The 19,356-nt window shown below is 33.5% G+C and overlaps 2 protein-coding genes across 3 annotated transcripts; one reads left to right on the forward strand and one right to left on the reverse strand.

The window, feature by feature from the left end:
• Positions 1–1,054: 1,054 nt before the first annotated feature.
• Positions 1,055–10,028, forward strand: LOC145593726 (protein tesmin/TSO1-like CXC 2). The gene is made up of 11 exons (XM_081650053.1): positions 1,055–1,254; positions 3,059–3,207; positions 3,306–3,816; positions 4,131–4,744; positions 4,821–4,895; positions 4,987–5,170; positions 5,249–5,347; positions 5,470–5,536; positions 8,569–8,716; positions 8,802–9,512; positions 9,617–10,028. Exons 1-10 carry the CDS (start codon positions 1,165–1,167, stop codon positions 9,460–9,462), a joined length of 2,598 nt encoding a protein of 865 aa, XP_081506179.1. The 5' UTR covers positions 1,055–1,164; the 3' UTR covers positions 9,463–9,512; positions 9,617–10,028.
• Positions 10,029–10,449: 421 nt separating this feature from the next.
• On the reverse strand, positions 10,450–15,435 carry LOC145593724 (uncharacterized). Of its 2 annotated transcripts, none has more exons than XM_081650052.1 (9): positions 15,322–15,435; positions 13,991–14,123; positions 13,160–13,196; positions 12,974–13,043; positions 12,752–12,856; positions 11,942–12,092; positions 11,743–11,825; positions 10,869–10,962; positions 10,450–10,776 (listed from the first exon to the last, which is right to left on the reverse strand). In XM_081650052.1, the coding sequence occupies exons 2-9, from the start codon at positions 14,092–14,094 to the stop codon at positions 10,683–10,685; spliced, it is 738 nt and encodes a 245-aa protein (XP_081506178.1). In that variant the 5' UTR covers positions 14,095–14,123; positions 15,322–15,435; the 3' UTR covers positions 10,450–10,682. The 2 variants fall into 2 exon arrangements, with proteins under 2 accessions (XP_081506178.1, XP_081506177.1); XM_081650051.1 differs by lacking the exon at positions 15,322–15,435 and adding an exon at positions 14,521–14,736.
• Between the last annotated feature and the right edge of the window lie 3,921 nt (positions 15,436–19,356).

Genomic DNA, 19,356 nt, shown 5'->3' on the forward strand with positions numbered 1-19,356 from the left:
TTAGAATTAAAAAAATCGCTCGCCACCTAAACAAAAGTGACGAATGAAATTTTAAATTTTTGCCACGTAGGTAAAAACGACGACTAGTAATTTATTAGGATTTTAATTATTTAAAAACAATAGATTTTATCATTTTTGTTTGTTACAAAACTAAAAATTATCTTTAGGTATCATGATTTATATTATTTAAAAAACTAAAAATTATATTTTTGATATTTAAAAAATAGAAATTATCATTTGATGTTAATGGTTTTATGTAAATATCTGATGATATGATATTTTCATACAAAAATTTTAAAACTTATAATGCAAGAAAACAATTAAGATATCACCAAAAAAATATTTATATACAAAATGTATATGAAAATTCGTGCATCGCACGCCACATAAGCAAAAGTAATATTTCGACCAATGAAAAATAAGATTTATATATTAATTTAGAATTTATATTTTTAGTCGCCATTTAAGAAAAAAGTTAACAAATAAAATTTGAGAATTGAAAACAAAAAATAGTAATTTAAGATTTAAATAATGAAAAAAACAAAGATTATCTATTATATTATCTTTTACATTAGGATTTATATTATTTTAACAAATAATTAGAAATTAAAAAATATATTTTGATTTAATGATTTTATCTAACTATCCGATGAATGAGATAATATTTATTTCAATTTATAAATTCAAGCTCTATATACGTGAAATTTGAATAAGAATAATTTAAAACTTAACAAAATATTTTATCTTAAATTATTGTTAAAATAATAGAATATAAAATAAAAACAAAAAATATTAAGAAATTACAAAAAAAAAAAAAAATATACAAAAATGAAATATTTAAAAACCGTGCATTGCACGGGCTTACATCTAGTTATTATCAAATTTGTGTATTTGTTCTGATAAAAAAATGTTTTATTGGCAATTCCATTCATTATATAATTAATACTCTTTTCTCCATTTTTTCCTAATTCAAAATGAGTAAAAAATATTTTTCTCCCTCCATTTTTATTATTCAAAGTAGTAAAAAATACAAGTGTAATTTTCCTTCTCTATTTCTTCCTCTACATATCTCCTCACTAATAGCAGTCAGTTTCAGGTGATGAGGGTTCAACTTTCTACTACAGCTGCAACATTTCTCAATTAGGGTTAGGGTTTTTCGCAAAAATGGACACTCCAGAATCTAAATCTACTCCTGCTAACACCCGCAAAATCAAATTAATCAATCCTTCTCCATCAGATTCTTCTGCTTTTCAAGTATCAATCTCTTTCTCCTACTAATTTTCTATCTAATTTAATGTTTTGGTTTTGGTAATTTCAGTTTAAATTTGAACAAAATCAGTGTACTTTGTTGATTTTTAAGTTCATTTGAAGTAATCAAATGCTAGATCTTGTAGGTTTTGCACAAAAATCCACTGCCCATTTTATGTAGTTTTTGCTTTCATCGGTTAATCTACTTCAATTTTGTTGTTACTTGGGGTAATCATCTACTTGTATTCAACAATTTGAGGTTGAATTTGATGATTTTGGTGCAAATGTGGGTAGGGTTTGAAGTGGGTTTGGCAGATGTCTCAATGATAATGAGTGTTCTAGTCCTTGACCCTTCAATTGCATCCCCTTCTCCAAGTTTCCTGCAGTCACAAATCCAATGTCCCCGTTCCCGTCTCCGAGGGTTATATGATGTAGCATCAAATTTGTAGGTGTTTTCTTATAGACCATTGGGCATTAGCTGAAAATGTTGCAGATTGATATCCATACGATACCATGATTATGTTTTACACCTATTCACACACAAAAAAATGTTTTACACAATTGGGACTTAGGATGGAATTTGTTAAAGTGTATGGTCTATTGATTCTTCATGTTGTAATTAGAGGGATTGTGCTCAGTTTTAGTGTGTAGCTTGTTGGGATTGATGTGATGTCTGTTTGAGTTCTCTCGGATGGAAGGTTTCATTCACCCAATAGTCCATCCTTCACAAGGAAAAGGTTGGGGGTAGTGGTCTTTCAAAATGCCAGATGTGTTTGTTGATCACATTTTAGAATCAAGGGTCCTTTGCTCTAATTTAGGTGTGCAAACTTGTTCATAACCCATAAGTCCAACCTTCATGAGGAAAAGACCGGGGGGTAGTTGTCTTTCAAATGTCAGATGTGTTTGTTGATCATATAGTAGATTCAGGGTCCATTGCTCTCATTTTTGGTGTGCAATACTGCAAACTTGTTCAATCAGGTTATGAGGATGCTCCTTAACATACAGAAGGTTAGGAATATGGTTGGTATTAGGAAACCAATGATTAGTGACGGTTGCACTATTTTCCTTATGTCGTTATACTCATTTCTTATACCTTTATAAAATCAACTTAGTCATGTAGGAATCACGAGCCATGTGGCTCACATTGAAGTATCATTTTGACATGTAATTCGGGTTCATTCTAATCTGGTTCACTAAACCATGGTCATTTGGAGTTAGTTGATACTTGGGAGTTAGGAAATTTGTGACTTTGTGAGGCATCCATGGACTTGTGTGTTTGTGAAGATATATGTATTTTTCCGAGGGGTTATGGTTGGCATTTTCTTTCATGCACCTTAGTATTGACTGATGATGAAGGACTACTTAGTTCTTTCTGCCTTTGCACACCCTAAGCATTTATGCTAAACTACTGTTGTTAAATCCTTCTAAGCACTTTGAAGATAGAAGAGCTAGATCACCAAATTTAAAGCATTTGGTTTCAATTTGGGTTTACAATAAACACAAAGATCGATTGGGACTTATCTGTGACTAAGGGTGCACGTGAGGGTTTCAAAGAAAATGTTTTCTTTCATATGGATGGATAGTCTCTTGTGGAATTTTTGGTTTATTTATACATGCTTCCAAGTCTAGCCTGTTCTTCTTAAACTCCTGTAAAAAGAAAGCACCAGAATACTTATTAACTCCATGCTTATTGTTTGGACTTGTGGGCTTAAGGAAATTAAGTTGGGAATAGCTTGTGGCCGACATTAACTTTAACTTTCAAATGTCATCTGACTATAATGTCTAATTTGCAATAATTTCTATTCTGCAGGATTCACCTGTATTCAATTACTTAAGCAACCTATCTCCCATACAGCCTGTCAAAGGTGGACCTGTTGCCCAAGGATTCCCTGGGCTAGCTTCACCTCCACTTGTATTTACATCACCGCGCTTTAATTCACTAACAAATTTATTCAACAGGCATGTAACCATGTTTTTTTGCTAATAAACTTCCTTAAATTTCTTTTTAGTGACTATTTATTGCTTCAGAAAGTAAGTGAGATTTTTATTGCCTTCAGGAAGCTACTATCTTCTGGGCCTAATTCAGAATGTTCTCAAGATCATGATCATGACAACTGTCACAAAAATGAAAGGGGTCTGGGTGGTTCTATTAAAACAGAACCTGAATTTCATAATCGTTTGGCTTATGGTGATCAAAAGACTTGCAACACTGAAAAGTTAGCTCCAGATGCTCATTGTAGTCCATCTGGTTGCCTTGATGAATTCTTAACCGATCCTGGCAATTGTGCAAATTCTTCACAAAAATTACAATCTGACAATGCCCAACCCTCTCTAGAAGGTGGCTGTTTGGAGAAAATAGATGTTGGTAATGGCAAGGCTCTGGGCCCGAATGGTTCTGCATTGCAAAAGGGTAAAAGAATTTCACAAGCAAAGTCCAGAATCAGTGTTAGATTGGTGAAAAATGAACCACGGCATGTAATTTCAGCTTCTGAATGTTCGGGTGCCTCGTCCAGTTTGTTGACAGATCATACATCCGAAAAATGTCAAACTGGAGATTCTTTCAATGAGGTGATCATAGATACACACCCTCCCCCAGTATCCCTGCTTATTTTTGAAGGTCTATTTGTTTCGTTCTCAAACTCTCAATATGTCTATTCTCACCCCGATTTGCTTTTCAAAGTTTACGTCTCAGAATACATTATTTAAGTTTTTCTTAGGTCTTTCTCCTTATTTGCACAGTTTAAAGGCAAAAGTTTTTTGAGATCTATGCATGTGAGAGTTGTGGAGTGTTCTCTCACGTCATTTAGTCGGTTGATGTTCATATTCTATTTCCTTAGTGAAAATAACTATACCTTTCTACAACTTGCTTAACCCTAATGCAGGCCAATCATTTCGAACGTGGCACTCTCAGACGTTGTCTTTTTGATGAGAGCCAAAGGATTAATTCTGTTGATGGACCTGGTTTTTGGAACCCCATTTCTAGTGCCCAGATTCGAGAATCAGTTAATATGTCCACTGGGAAATTAGGGAGTGAGCAATTGAACAACTTCTCTAAACCTGCTGTTGATGCTTGTGTTTCTTCAGTTACTGATAGCCATGCTGTTGCAGTCTCCAAGCCACTAGGTATAGGGTTGCATCTGAACAGTGTAGTTTACCCCAGATCAACGGATAGTGCAATTACTAATCAGCAGTCATCTGTGATGAGAGTGGAAAGAAAAAAATTGCTATTTCTCACAAACAATCAATCAGATAGAAAGGTCGATGCCTCTAATGTAACTGGGAAAGTTATAATTAACTCTGAGGAGGTAGATCGACATCAGGCCTGCTCAGTACCGTCGTCTGACAACACCATAGCTTCAGAAGCTGTTGAACTATCTAACAATGCCATTGAGACAAAGCTACATGCTGCTTCTACAATTATAAATGAAAAGATTACATTAAGTTCAGATCTTGTGGAAAATTTTGAGTCTAGTCTTGGAAGCCCAAATACGAAGAGGCAAGCATCAAATCTCTGTCTTACAAGTCAATTGTAAATAAATCTTTTTGCTTGGACTCTGACATTGTTCCTCCAGGAAAAAGACCTCAAGCTCTACGGATGATGACACAACCAAGCGATGTAATTGCAGAAAGACCAAATGTTTAAAACTGTAGGTGTTTTTGTCCCTTTGCTATACTCAATTCAGTTGATGATGCATTGTACTCACTGTTGCCTGTATGATTTTCATGGTTTGGTTGCAGCTATTGTGATTGTTTTGCTGCGGGATTTTACTGTGGTGAATCATGTGCTTGCGTAGGGTGCTTTAATCGACCTGAATATGAAGATACAGTGCTAGAGACAAGGCAACAAATTGAATCCAGAAATCCACTCGCTTTTGCCCCAAAAGTCTTGCAGACTGCCACAGCTTCTCCTACCAGCAGCAAGGTACCATTGCTTATATATGCCCTATATCATGAATGTATTTTGGAAGAGTTGTTACTTATCTGTTTTCAATATTGTCAGGTTGTCAGCAATCTGTCAACTCCATCCTCGGCAAGGCATAAAAGAGGATGCAATTGCAAAAAATCTATGTGTCTTAAGAAATATTGCGAGTGCTATCAGGTCTTTTACCACCAAACATTTTTGCATTGTGATGGTTCCTTTACTTTGTTGTATTTTTTAAATATAGTATATGGCTTTGTGCTACATACCTATGTCTTTTGCTGACCTTTTAACACTAACAGGCTAATGTTGGATGCTCTGAAGGATGCCGTTGTGAAGGATGTAAAAATATATATGGAATAAGAGAAGGTAAATTATATTTGAGAAGATTTTATTGCCCTTTGTGTGTGTGGGTGTGTGTATGGGCATGGGTGTGGGTATATCTATGGGCGTGGGCGTGGATGTGGGTGTGGGTGTGTGTTTGAGGCAGATAGAATGGCAAACTGATTTTACCTTTTTTTCCCCGTTATTGGTTCCATTGTAGTATGATGGTTTAGAGCACAGTAGATAGTTTTATTGCTACTAGCCTACTAATATTTATGTTTGTCAAACCTTAGTCTGTTGTCTACTGAGGTTTGACAAACATAAATATTTGTTATGTAGAAATGACAAACACACGTGCTAAATGATTCCCTGTATTCTTCATTCAGCTCTTTATTTCTACTAGGAGTCATTTTGCCATTCAGCTCTAAACCATCATATTTATGTAGAAATGACAAACACACGTGCTAAATGAAGAGCTGAAAAGGATGTAGAAATGGTGATCAGCTATATCCCTAGTTTATGCCAAACTCTTTTCAATTTGTTAACTGCTTTTGAACAGTACTAGGAGTCATTTTTCATGAGTATCTGTAGACTGTAGTTAGCTAATATTTGAGCAAGCTACTAGGCCAACAAGTCAATTCCACTTTTCTGCGACTTAACTATTGCACTTAATTTTGGTGAGATTTATCCACACTACTATATCTCTTCATACACAACTGTCTGATCTGGATTGACTTTCTTTAGTCTTGGACAACTATACTAGCAACTTTTATGTAACTCCGATCCCTTTTGAAATAATACTGTCTTGAGCAACTTGTGGTGCTTGATCTAATTGTCTAATGGCTCTTGTGCTAGTGCTGGTGTATAGACTTTGTATTCATGTACCTTTCCTTCACTTTCTTTTACCAAGCAATTGATTTTTTACTCTGTTGCTGTGATTGTTGTTGTTGTTGCTGCTATTGTTGTTGTTGTTGTTGTAGTTCGTACTATGATAAATTGTCACTCTGGTCTACTCCACAATATTCAAGATCTTCCTTTCTCTTTCTCATTTTTTGCTTGGGTCTCAAGTTTTTTTTTTTATTTATTTTTATTTATTTTTTTATTATAATTATCCTAGGGATGGCTCTATATCCCTCATAACATACCAAACAAATCCAAGCAAAAGAATATTAAACATTCTCCTTAGTATGCGGTCTATGCCAAACATAGCAAGATGATATTTCCATAGAGTTTTATGCATATTCATTATGTTGAAACTTGAAAATCAACTCATCACATCCTTGACCCATTGCAAGGGCTGAGTAAATAATTCAAGTAGATTGAAGATTGGATTGCTCACTGCTTAGTCCTTGAGCTGAGACAATCATGTCATGCTTCATTATAAAATAGCCTGGCCAAGTGGTAGCTAAAATTGAGTAGCGCCTGGTTGCTATAAAGAGCTACTTTGCTCTTTAGTATTGAATCTAAAGAGGATTGGTTTTTTATTATGCTTACTAATTACTATCTTAAAGCTGAGTGGAGCATTTATATATATTTCTTATTTGCCACATCTAACGATCTAATATAGGTTGTGTATTTATGGTAAGGACGATGAAGCTAAGAGTGTAAATTAGGCTCAGTTATATGGAAAATCTTCTAGGGGTGCAGTGCAATAGTCTTGTACTCTTGTGTAGATGCTATGTTAGCATAAAACCAATAATAATGACAGTGGAAATTTTCTTCTGATAATTACCATGGAGAGCTGCTGATTTACAATAAAAGTTTAACCAAATGAAGAGGCTATTTATTGGAATGGGATACTACGGAGTATTATATTACATGGTTCAATGGGAGCAAGAATTTGACTAAATTGTGAACACAAAAGGAATCAGTAACAGAGAAGAACCATAAATCATTAAGGAATGCATCTGAACCATAAATTTAAGGAATATGGTATACTTGTATTTGATCTGGTCTGACCTGCAAAAGCTGGTTTACCAGTACTGAAGTAAAAAATTTAAGGAATAGTGTTCATCCCTTGATAAAAATTGTCATCCTGCATATGTGCAATGTTAGAATAATGAAAAGTCAATATTGTCTTTTGTTCTCATCAGCTAAGGTTGAGGTTCTTGGGGATACCTACTGTTTCAGTTGGTGACAAACTGCTAAAATATTGCATAGACCTGGTTTATTCCTAATTTGAATTATACTATTTTGTACAGTAAGCTGCTATGTTAAATTTTGTTGACAGGAGCTTGTTTGTTTTCCTATAGCTTTTAATATTTCCCACTTGGAGGATTTTTGTTAATAGTATATTGGAGCAAACAGAGTTGTTCATAAGCTAAATAATAGATTTGACTAGCTAATCTACTTTTAGAGGTGTTTGTTATGAATTAGATTGAAGAGTAGGATGGGGTCAGTATGCTGTTTTTCGATATGCTATGGAAGGAACATATGGAAATGAACAACAAACCCTTTGATTACCAATTATTTACCTTTTTTAGATTAAATTGTTTTATTTATCTATTTTTTTGTTGTTGTTGTCATTATATTTATCCAAAAAGCTCACAGAAAACTCCTAAAAGTAATTTATCAAATGCTTGTTAGAAGATCTGCTATTTAATAGGTCAAACATGCTAAAACAATTTGGGACTTATTGCTGGTTGCCAAATGATACCATAACCATAATCTGCTCATGATGTTAGTGTTGGTTGATAACTTGATATCGATGGTATACTTTGTAGAATTTGTACGACAATCTCCCTCTTAATTTGCTTTTTTATCGTAGCTATTTAATGTGCTTTTGCTACGCTGCAATCTCTTAGCAAGACCTTAACCTGGACTTATTACCTATGTTAGTGTGGCCAAATTGTATACATTTTACATCAAATTGTCTCATCTATGCCTTCTTTTAATAGCTTCTTGCGTGCAACATAGAATTTATCATTAGCTTAGTTGCATCCTGCTTAATGTACACAACTTGCAGTTATTGAGGGCATTAAAAGAAAGTTACTGATTGCATGGATTGTGTTGAAGTTATGTTGCCTTGTCATTGAGCTTATCTGCTCAATATTAATAATGAAGCTTTATTTTTGCAGATTATAATATTGCCAGAGAAATTATGCTTAAGAGAGCATCTGCTGAAATGTCAGAAGGAACAATGACTGTCAATAATAGTTTTGTCAGCAGTAGGGCGCACAATTCTCCTAACCTGACACCAATTACACCAGCATTGCAGTGCTCAGAGTAAGATTATATCTTCCTTAAGTCTTTGGTCCTTGTATCTTTCGAAGTTTCATTTCACTAACTGCATGGTCTTTATTTGATGCAGCCAGAAAAAGAATGCTCTCAAATCTCGGCTACCCTTCAGGAAATTTTTGAACCCTCCAGAATCTCATACTGATACGTTGACATCTGAAGAAAACCCAGCTTCTCCATCAAATTCACAGAACCATGGTGAGCTGTTAGAAAAAAATAAATGTACGGATGTAGGTGTCCATGATGCAGAGAAAGGCCCGGAGAACACAGAAGACAGATTAGTACTTGCAGGTGATGATGAGTCCGTAAATGCACACTGTTCGTCCCAATCATCAAAACCTGATGTTAAAAATAGCATCTTGAGAAATATATCACAGCCTGAATCTTTTGCTGAAAGTGGTCCTCTGGCACCAAGTAGTTCTCTTCGATGGCGAAGCTCACCACTTACTCCAATTACACAGTTGGCTACTTCTGAACTCAAAGAATTTGGTACAGGTAGCACACACTCTGACATGTTTGAAGATGACACCCCCGAGATCCTGAAGCAGTCACCTACCCCCATTAAATCTGTAAAACTGAGCTCCCCTAATAAGAAGCGGATCTCTCCCCCTCACAATCATATAAACTCCTCAGAAGCCCTAAAAATTAGCCGCAAATTTGTACTGCGTGCTGTGCCTTCATTTCCTCCGCTCACTCCGTATTCCAAAAACAGCAATCTTGACAACAGAGGTTAAACCTTTTATTTAGATACCAGATTTATACTTATTCACGTATGCAGTTTGAGGTGAGTGAATAATTTTTTTCTTCCATTGAGCATATTTGGAGTTCATTGTCAATAGATTCAGGTGAGCTGTGTCATTCTCTAATGATTTTTATGTGATTCTCCAGGCATCATATGGTTTCGTGTATCACAGCTTGCACCAATGAGTGCAAAGGTTGGTCTCCTGAACTCTCGATCTAGATGTGGAAAAAAAATTGTTGTCTGAGATCAACTATCTGGTCTTCTGCTGACAAGCTGCATCATGATATTATGAACTCCAACTGGTCGCATACACCATAATCTGAATCATAATCTGCTTGTATTTGCTGAGATATCAAGATTAAACATCCTTTCAGTTTTCCTTCTCTTTGCTCCTAGGGGTATTATTCTTTTTCCCTCTAATTGAATATTTATAGGGGGCTTAAGAAAGCGAGTAAATAAATTTGACAAGTACACAAATTGATAAACTGTCACAAGATGTTCTACAGTTGTAATTCAGAATTTTTGAATTATTTCAACCATTGTAAAATGGAACATCTATCTATAATTTGTGGAATCCTTTTTCCTATCTCAATTTTGGTGACCCAAAATGAGCTTGGCCATCTATCCATCTCAGAAAAAACTGAGTTCTATAAGAAGGCATAAAGATTTGGGTATAGATTATAGAACTTCTTAGAGTTTAGCTAATTGCGTAATAGTTAGGCAACTAAGAGGGGCCGAAATATAAGTACCACCTTTGTGGCTAACTAAAGGTTGGTTTACTAAGGGTACTTAGGATATTTTGCCCCTTAGTTTCATAAATAATTTGGTAAATAGACGTATTAAATTTGTAAGTCCTCAAGTACTAGATTGATTGACATTTTTCTCTGCTCGATTTCTCATCATACATATTCAAGACACAAGTTCAACATCGGATTGATTGATCAACGCAGTACAGTAAGTAGTAAATTTTCTCATCATATGGTAGAAAATATCAATAGCCCAAGGATTATGAAGAGAGAACATCATGTAATATATTTCATATGCGAATAATATTTTTTCAAGATACAAGGATTATACCATGTTTTTCATTATATACTATAAATAGATTTCCTTATTGCCATCTATTAGTAGCATCTCAACATATTGCTAGCTATGCTCTTGATAAGGTACTTTGCCTGCTAGTTTACTTTCATGTCACTGCGTATAACGGTTCTAGGAATCTGAAGGGGTCCCTTCAAGCTCCAACACGGTGGTTAGCCATTTGCAGACTTCTTCAGTTTCTTCGGGGATGGTGTAATGACCTAGCCTGTTTAAAAAAAACAGCATGGTAAGACCAAGTTAAGTCTCATGAAAGTTCATCTTTTAGCAAGTGTTGTAGCTAATACAAGGATCATGTACCCATCATAGCTCCTGAAAGTAATATTCTGGAATCCAAGTGAAGTAAGGGTTTCCACAGCTTTCTCTCCATGATCGTGCGCAACCACTTCATCAGCTGAACCACAAAAATTAGATGAAGAGTTACTGTGGCTCCTTGATGAAAAGTAAAGCTAAATGTCCTAGATGTGTCATGTATGCCACTTCAATCTTTAATTGTTTAAAAGGTGTTTTGTAAATTCATAGTGTTAGGTAATTAGAGTAATTCCATGACAAATTGAGATAAAGAGACGTGAATATTTCATGAAGGGAAGTGGCACTCATTGTACTTGGTAAATAAGTGATATAGACTATGAAGTGTTTACAAAGTATTGGTTTGTATTTTACAACAATCAGATATAAAGGGTAATCAAGTTATTTGCAAATTGCAATCATTATTTATGGAAATAGATCTTAGATTTAGCTTTGTGTTACCCTTCTTCAATTTTCAATTGGCATCATCCAAAAAACGGGAAGAAGTTGAAACAAAAAGTCATCTTTAAAGTTTAAGTGTAGAAGATATAGATGCAAAATAAGACATCAGAAAAGTCATTTGAGTATGAACTATGGAAAAGTCATGAGCTATGAATGGTATCTTACGAAAAAATAGCACAACAATTGAACCAAAAGTAAACCGAGTGATTAGCAATTTTATGTATGGGAATAAATTCTTAAAGTAGCTTCATGTTTACATAGATTCAAAGTTCAACTGGCACATCATCCAAAAAAGTGAATAAGAAAATGAAACAAAAAGGAGTCTTTAAAGCTCAAAGACTAGAAGAATTAGATACAAGAGAAGATAACATCACGAGTTATGAATCATGACAAACATAACACAATAAGAAAGAAATAGGAATACCTGATCCATGGCAGAGTAAAATGGGCAATGCCGCTGCACGTTGCTGAGCTTCTTGGGACTCTTCCATCCATGCTTTCAATGAACTGAGAAATTAAGACCATGATTAAGCATAAGATTCTAATGTAAAAGATTCCACTTTGTAAAAATGCAACTTGATAAACCAAATGTATTGAGGCCCATATTAATAAAGTACATAAACCTTGAACATGGCAGCCATCCACTTAGTCCAACAACTACACTGAGATTGATAGGATAGGGATTTCCATTCCTGTATCGCCCTAAGACTTGGCATATCATAGAATACAGAGAGATTGCAGCACCTACGTTGAAACCTCCAATACCAAGCTTAACTGCAAGTAGTAGTTCAAAGATTAATCCCAATTCATAGAAGAGAGATGCTTTGACAAGTTGCTGAAGTTCGTAAGCTTGATTGCAAGTATTTATATTTTCTTAAGTAGTGAAATATAAAAAGGTGGAGCGTAAGATCTCATTTATCACCTCCAGATAAGTTTTGCACTAATAAAAAAATAATGATTAGGCTATTGAAAATTATTGGCAATTAGTAGCAAGTTTCATGCTAATCTTGTATGATCACCTAGGTATATACAGGTAAAATGCACTAATAGCAGGTCCAGAAAAACAGTTAAGCGAAAGCTAGATTGTGATAATACAGGTGAGACATGTTGACAGTTTGAGAAATGGAATATGAAGAACAAGGATTTTGTAACATGAAGTAATAGATGGAATTTGATTTGACAACGTATAGTCAGGAAGCGTTTATATTCAGAAAATATACAAAATATGAGGGGGAAAAAGAAACCACAGATAAAAATGATGAGAAATAATCAATGTAAACAGAAAGTAGGGAATCTGTCAAAACTTTTTCAACAAGTAATAAAGATATACGTTTAAAGGACAAGAGAGGGATGTCGCTCATGTATAAAACGAGCTAGAGCCAAAATTAAATTGCCTTTAAGCTATCATGTAACACTGAAGTCCAAACACATACTGTCAGAGGGTTCACTGGACAGAAGGTTGGCGATGTGTGCTGCTGAAGCATCTAAACCTTCCAAATCATCTGGAGCACTTTGCGACATATCTTCCACATCAAACCCTACCATTTCCATACCAAGACATATAAAGTAAATATATACACACTAGAAATCTGTAGATACTGGAATAGAAGTGTAAGAGCCAGTAGTGACTAAGAAATGATAGCCATAAAACTTACAAGAAGTGCATGGAAATCCCCCAAGAAGGGCAACTGGACGAGTAGGAGCAGTTGGACAAATCCACTTAATCTGCATGGTTATCATACTATGAAATCTGAGCTCACAAATAGTATAAGCAAAATGCAAATGGAAGTCTTTGCTATCTGAATACACAAAATTTTCTGGGAAAATCTGCCAAAACTTACATTTGGAAGGGGAAGGGTCTCTAAGAGCTGAGACCAGCTGCAGCGTAGAATATCAGTGTTAGTTTAGTATGAAAATATTGAAAAAAAAACATAAAATAACCAAGAAAAACATTGAAACTTTGGACCACTTTTAAACTACAGAATGCCCATCTAATAATACTCTCTTAAGCACGGTATATGCCTTTCCAAGAGCAGTAGAATATTTTGTTTACATATAAAGACAACTAAAAATGAAATAGAATATAGCCTTCTCTGTTTTGCTCATGCTGTGAGTGAATAATGTTAAATTAGACAAACATACATGTTCAGAGGACCTTGCAAGATAGTGTTTCTGCGGTCCCCTATATGCCAGGTTTTAACAATATGACTCAACAACACTTTTGAGTTTGACTTCAGGAGGGAATTATTCTCAAAGGAGTTCAAAACGAGAAGGGAATTTTTGAGAAGGTTTCTTACAAAGCACGGAACAAATTAGCAGCTAGAGTGCATGATTCACACACCGTATTTTTTGTTACCAAACATATTCCTGCCTTTTTCTTATTGGGTATAGGTCAGCATAACACATACTAATCCTAGTGGATTTACGATATTTACACTATATGCTCAAAAGCATATGCGTGTATGATCAATCAGAAAATTATACTCTCAAAACAACCTAGTCCATGCAAATCAGGTTTTCCAGGACAAATTTGATTAGTAACAATTACAGAATGATAACTTATCATTACAGCCAGCCTATCAAGGACTTCAACTCAAGAATGGGCAAGAATATTGATGCAAAAAGCAAAATGCTAGCATGCCTTTCATTGAATGGTTTACTGAAGTTACTACCTCAAGCCTTTGTCACCCATTCCATGCAACCAAACTATAGTAGCTTGGTGTTTCCCTTTAGGCCTGACAACATGAGTTCCTCCAAATTCCAAATTCGTTGTCATAGGAGTAGCCTCTTCAATGTCCTCACTACCTGAAACAATGTAAACAGGGAATTTCAACAACGAAAAGTAATTTTTCCTCATTGACTTCATTTCAATAATCCTAGTTTCAATCCTAATATCACACTTCCAATATAAATGACCAAGATAAGCTATCTTTAGGACAATAACTAAGCAACAATTACATGTACAGGCCCTTATAGTAAATTACTTTATAAAGGTTCAACTCTTCTCCTTCCCAAACCAGGTAATCAACATCCTCTTTAGTCTTTCCTTAAATGTTAACTTTCTTACACTTTCCAATTATTCCTAGGACATATATAACTAATTCAAGGGCTAAAGAACTTTCTATTGACCACCCTACTACAAAAACTACATCGCCAAAGCCACAATCCTAAAAGGATGGATTCGTCTATTCTATTAACTAACCTGAACCGCGAAATTCATCACCACATGGATTCATCTTTGCTTAACCACACACCACAATGACAAAGTTCAAGCCTGGCTATTCCTATTTATACAAACAAATGGGGGCAAAATGGAAATAAACCCAAGAATCTAAATCACCTCTAGCAAACTTTCAACATCATAGACCATGATAATACTCACACTCACCGACCTTGAACTCAGAAAATATCCTAAATTAATAAACTAATTAGAAAGATAAAAAGCACTAATTAAGGTCTAAGTATTAATTACAAGAGAGATGAATTCTCTGGAGGCCAAAAGAAGAGATGATGAAAAGTTTTTTTTTTAAAAAAAAACCCAAAAAAGTAGAACTCCTTTTTTGAAAAGAGAATCCACAATCAAATCAAAAATTTGACCTAGCCACCCAACCAAACATGGTCTTAGTTTTTGCACATTATATATAGAATCCATGCTTGTATTATAGCTGGTAAAGCATTACCAACCCATTAAAAATCAAACAACAACTTTTCAATAAAAATTACAAATGTTCATAAACTTTTAACAATTAATCACTTATAATTTTTGTTAAACAATAAAAAGCTCTTCAATTCTGGGTTTTTCCCACCATAATCTATTGTACATATTCATCATAATGGCTGAATAAATGAATACCCATTAATTAAATTCCAGAAATTCAAATGTTGCAACTAAAAATGCAATAAACATAGCTAAAATTGAACTGGGATTTTCATATAATGAACATTTAAATGTTAAAACAATGTAAATGGAATTATCTTTGATTATAAGTTTCTGGGTACTAACCTGGAATTTGGGTGTATGACTAAAGCGAAATTTCAAAGCATAGGTACTTTTGTTTTCTGTTTACAATCAAAAATTAAAAATTTACAGTATTTGAGAATTTGATTTCTCAAAAAATAATATAAAAATAAGATTGTTGATTCTCTCTCCTCCAGGCTTAATGCTTCTACTGTTCATAGTTTCGTCCACCGGGAGAGACTAGGCGAGAGCAGCAGAATACCCTACCACACGTGTGCACTATTGCACTCTGCTACATCCTTAGAATTATACCCTTAACTTAGGCTCAACCCAGCACGGTGCATGGTTCGTGTACAAATGTGATACGGTCAATTTAACGTCTAGGAATATGTACGATTTGTGTAATATTGTGTTTTAAATTATTTGCAATGATCATACATAAATTGTGAATAAATAATGTCTAATATGATTTGAAACGGAGATATTAGTATTGTTTATGTTACGGTGTACTTATCACATTGTAGGTACATTTATAATTTGTATTGCTTATTATAATGCTTGTGTTATTAATCATTATTGTAATGCTAAAATAGGATTCATGGATAATGTTAAGGTAGAATAACTGCCCATTGTTTTATTGCTTGACTTGTTGCATATTGTGGCAGCTTGGTAACTAATCAAGTACTGTATTAACTTTACTAATATTTATTAATCTATATATTATGCATGATCAGTAACCTCATATGCATTGTCATTAATCTTACTTATATGCCTCATAGAATCAGCTAATGATTTGATTTGTTAACAGTGATGCACTGTACATCAGAATTTGTTCTGCCTTATCTAGTAAAATTGCCCTACCTAACCCATGTAATATGTCCCTATATGGAGTAGTGATAAACCTAGCTAGCACATATATGGTGTACTAGGGCATGTTCTCTTCAGCTTTATTTCAATTCATTTCAGCTCCGATCAGTTTAATTCTTAATTTCCTTTTCTTATAAACAAATCATTTCAGCTAGCTCAGTCAGTTCAGTTCAGTTCAGCTTCAATCAAATCAGTTCAGTAAATCAGAACAAGCCCTAAATAACCAATCAATTTGATTTTATTTTCTAGTTTTAGAGCAATTTTGGTTATCTAAACATTATATAGATACTTCATACTTTCATAGTAAGGTTAAATATAAATAAATTGCTTGAATATCAAGATAATGCACGAAATACATGTTTTCAAAAAAGAGTTTTATTAGACTTTAGCTAGCAAAGTTTGAATCAGTCTCATCCAGTCATCCATAATCCAAAAAACCAATACAAATTCTCTGCCTTAATTCTAATATTTGTATTGCTCATTTTAAATGGTCATTATAAACATTTTGTGGTAAAATTTCTTAGATAGTTTTTAGACTATGACCGTTATAAACATTACATGCATAAAGCTATTTCAACAATTACGTATGTATCCTTGGTGTATAGGGAGCCACAAAAAGTAAATGATAAAAATGGAATCCAATTTTGAGATTGTATACAATCCCAAGTCCCAAACAATAATATCATCTTAAAACACACTTCGAATATCAATATAGAATACTATAAATGTAATGTTTAAATTACTTTTTTGCTTTGAAAATACTTTGTTATTACATGTTCAAGTTATAAAAATATATGGTCTAGTTGTAAAAGTATTCCCTAAAAGGCCAACAATTTTTGTACTTCTAAATCATACATTCATACTAGTCAAGCGATATGGTGTCTATTTTCACAATAATATAAATTACTCTTACACTAAATTCTTGCCTCAATCTCTTTAATTTGGGCTGTCCTTTACTTCTGTTGACCTATTAAAGTAATTAATCGTTATATAATACCTCAATTTCTTATTAGTTGCAACAAATGATATTTTTATGTCTCACAAATAATGTCCTTTTATTACATCAATTAATAAGAAACAGAGATTTGTAATAGTAAGTTCACAAACTTTTAAATAAATCGGATGTACAATAAATATTGTACATCCGTTATAAAGTTACCCCTAAAATAAGCAAAAGTTACCCTAATATGGATAAATGTTACCCTAACATAAATAAATGTTACAAAGTATTTATACTTTATTGATAAAAGTTACCCAAAAAATTGTAAAAGTGACCCTAAATTTGATAAAAAGTGACCCCCGATGTACAATAAATTACTGTACACCGGATGTATACAAAAGTATCTTTAGTAAGTTATCTTGATTGATATGATAAGTTCATATTAATAGGGTTCATGTTAAACTCACATGTCAATTTTTCCATATTAAGAGAAAAACGCTACTTATAAGGAGTTCATTTTCTATAAATTGTTTTAGGATGATGAAACCTCCAATATACTTGTACATGTATAATAACTCAAAATATCTTCTCAATTCTTTAGCGATGGGTGCATTCAGATCGACTCATTTAACGATCAGTGAATATTACAACTTTAAAAAACGATCGAGGATCACTACCCTTAATGGGTACTCATCTTTTACTAAATATAAACAAAACAAAAAAGTATCTATCATAAGCTGAATTCATAATATTTAACAATCAAAAAGTTGGGTTTTGATAAGAAATTAAAAATGATGACCACGACCAACATTTTCATAGTCCATTCATGACAAAATTTTATCCTTACAAATAAAATATACTCGCAATATGAAGAAGATGCTCACTTTTATATACATCATAAAGCAACCAATATTAATCAAGTCTACGTGCACAAAATTTATCCTTACAAATTATATGTCAACTCCTTTTAATTTGTATTAGTAATTTAGATTATCAATCTAAACATGTCAACCCTTTTATACCTCTTCTTCAAATTAGAAATTGGAACTAAAAAGTCATACCTTAAAGTGCTTCTTATTTTTCCTTAATGAGATGGTTTGATATAATATATATTTATATTTTATTTTTTTTTATAATATGCTTCTAAGTAAGATAAAGTGCATAAAATAAAGTCAAATCTCATTAGATTCCATGTTCTCCACTGTCTAAAATTGGCCTGTATATGTTGCTGCCAGAACACTATGCCTAGCTACTACAAATTAATTAAATTAAGCATGGGTCAAAAATGTGTTTAGATCCATGGAATATTATATGATCTTGGCATAATTTTAGCTAAAAAATATATAATCAACCCATAATTACTCCACGTGTTCATCGAATGCCACGGTTAACCTTAATTAGTGTAACACTTGAAAGTTATGAATATGTCCCTTTGCATATATGATAGGTACAACTATTTGTAGAGCCATACATTTCACTAATTGTCTCGAAATTTCGACTAATATGATCATTAAAGGACCGAGGGGACCATAATTACATGGCTTAAAATTTGATAAATGATAGAGTTTTTTTAAGTTAATTAGTTTATGAATGGACAGATTCTTAAGAGAAAACGTGTTTAAGAGGATTGCATGTTTTTGCTTATATTCGAAAAGACAAGAATCTAACATGTTTTGTGAAGCTAATTTCGAGGGATTTACTTTAATTTTCAGTGGATGGTGGGTTGTTCTTGTTCTGGTCTCATGCAATATAATTGTTAATCCTTAATTTGCTTAACTTTGATTTTAATTAGTAGTTTAGTGGGGAGGTCATGGGAGGTGTAAAAGTCATATATTAATAATATTAATCAAACTAAGAAATGGAATATGGTGTGTCCATGCTTGACTACCGTATATAGAGGTCGATTATGTTTTTGAATACTCAAATTGTTCCATTAAAATGGCTGTATTCATTTTTTTGAGGTTAAGGTATGAAAAATTTGCTCGAATATTGATATTCATTTAAATATCATATTATTATTACTCGGGGTCTTGTTTAGTTAATCTTCATAAGTAATAAGATTACATATTTATTTTCCTTTTACATGTAGACTTCAAATCATGAAATCAATATGGAAGCAATTGTTCTATAGCTAATGAGATTCGGAATAACATAAACCATTATATGGTGCTAAAACATATTTTCAACTCTTGTTCGAAACTCTCTAAACACGAGATCGATTCTCATCTACACCACGAGATCGATTTTCATTTACACCACCACCATAGACCCAC

The sequence above is a fragment of the Chenopodium album genome, chromosome 19 (genome assembly GCF_948465745.1).
Source record: "Chenopodium album chromosome 19, dcCheAlbu1.1, whole genome shotgun sequence".
Lineage (NCBI taxonomy): Eukaryota > Viridiplantae > Streptophyta > Magnoliopsida > Caryophyllales > Amaranthaceae > Chenopodium > Chenopodium album.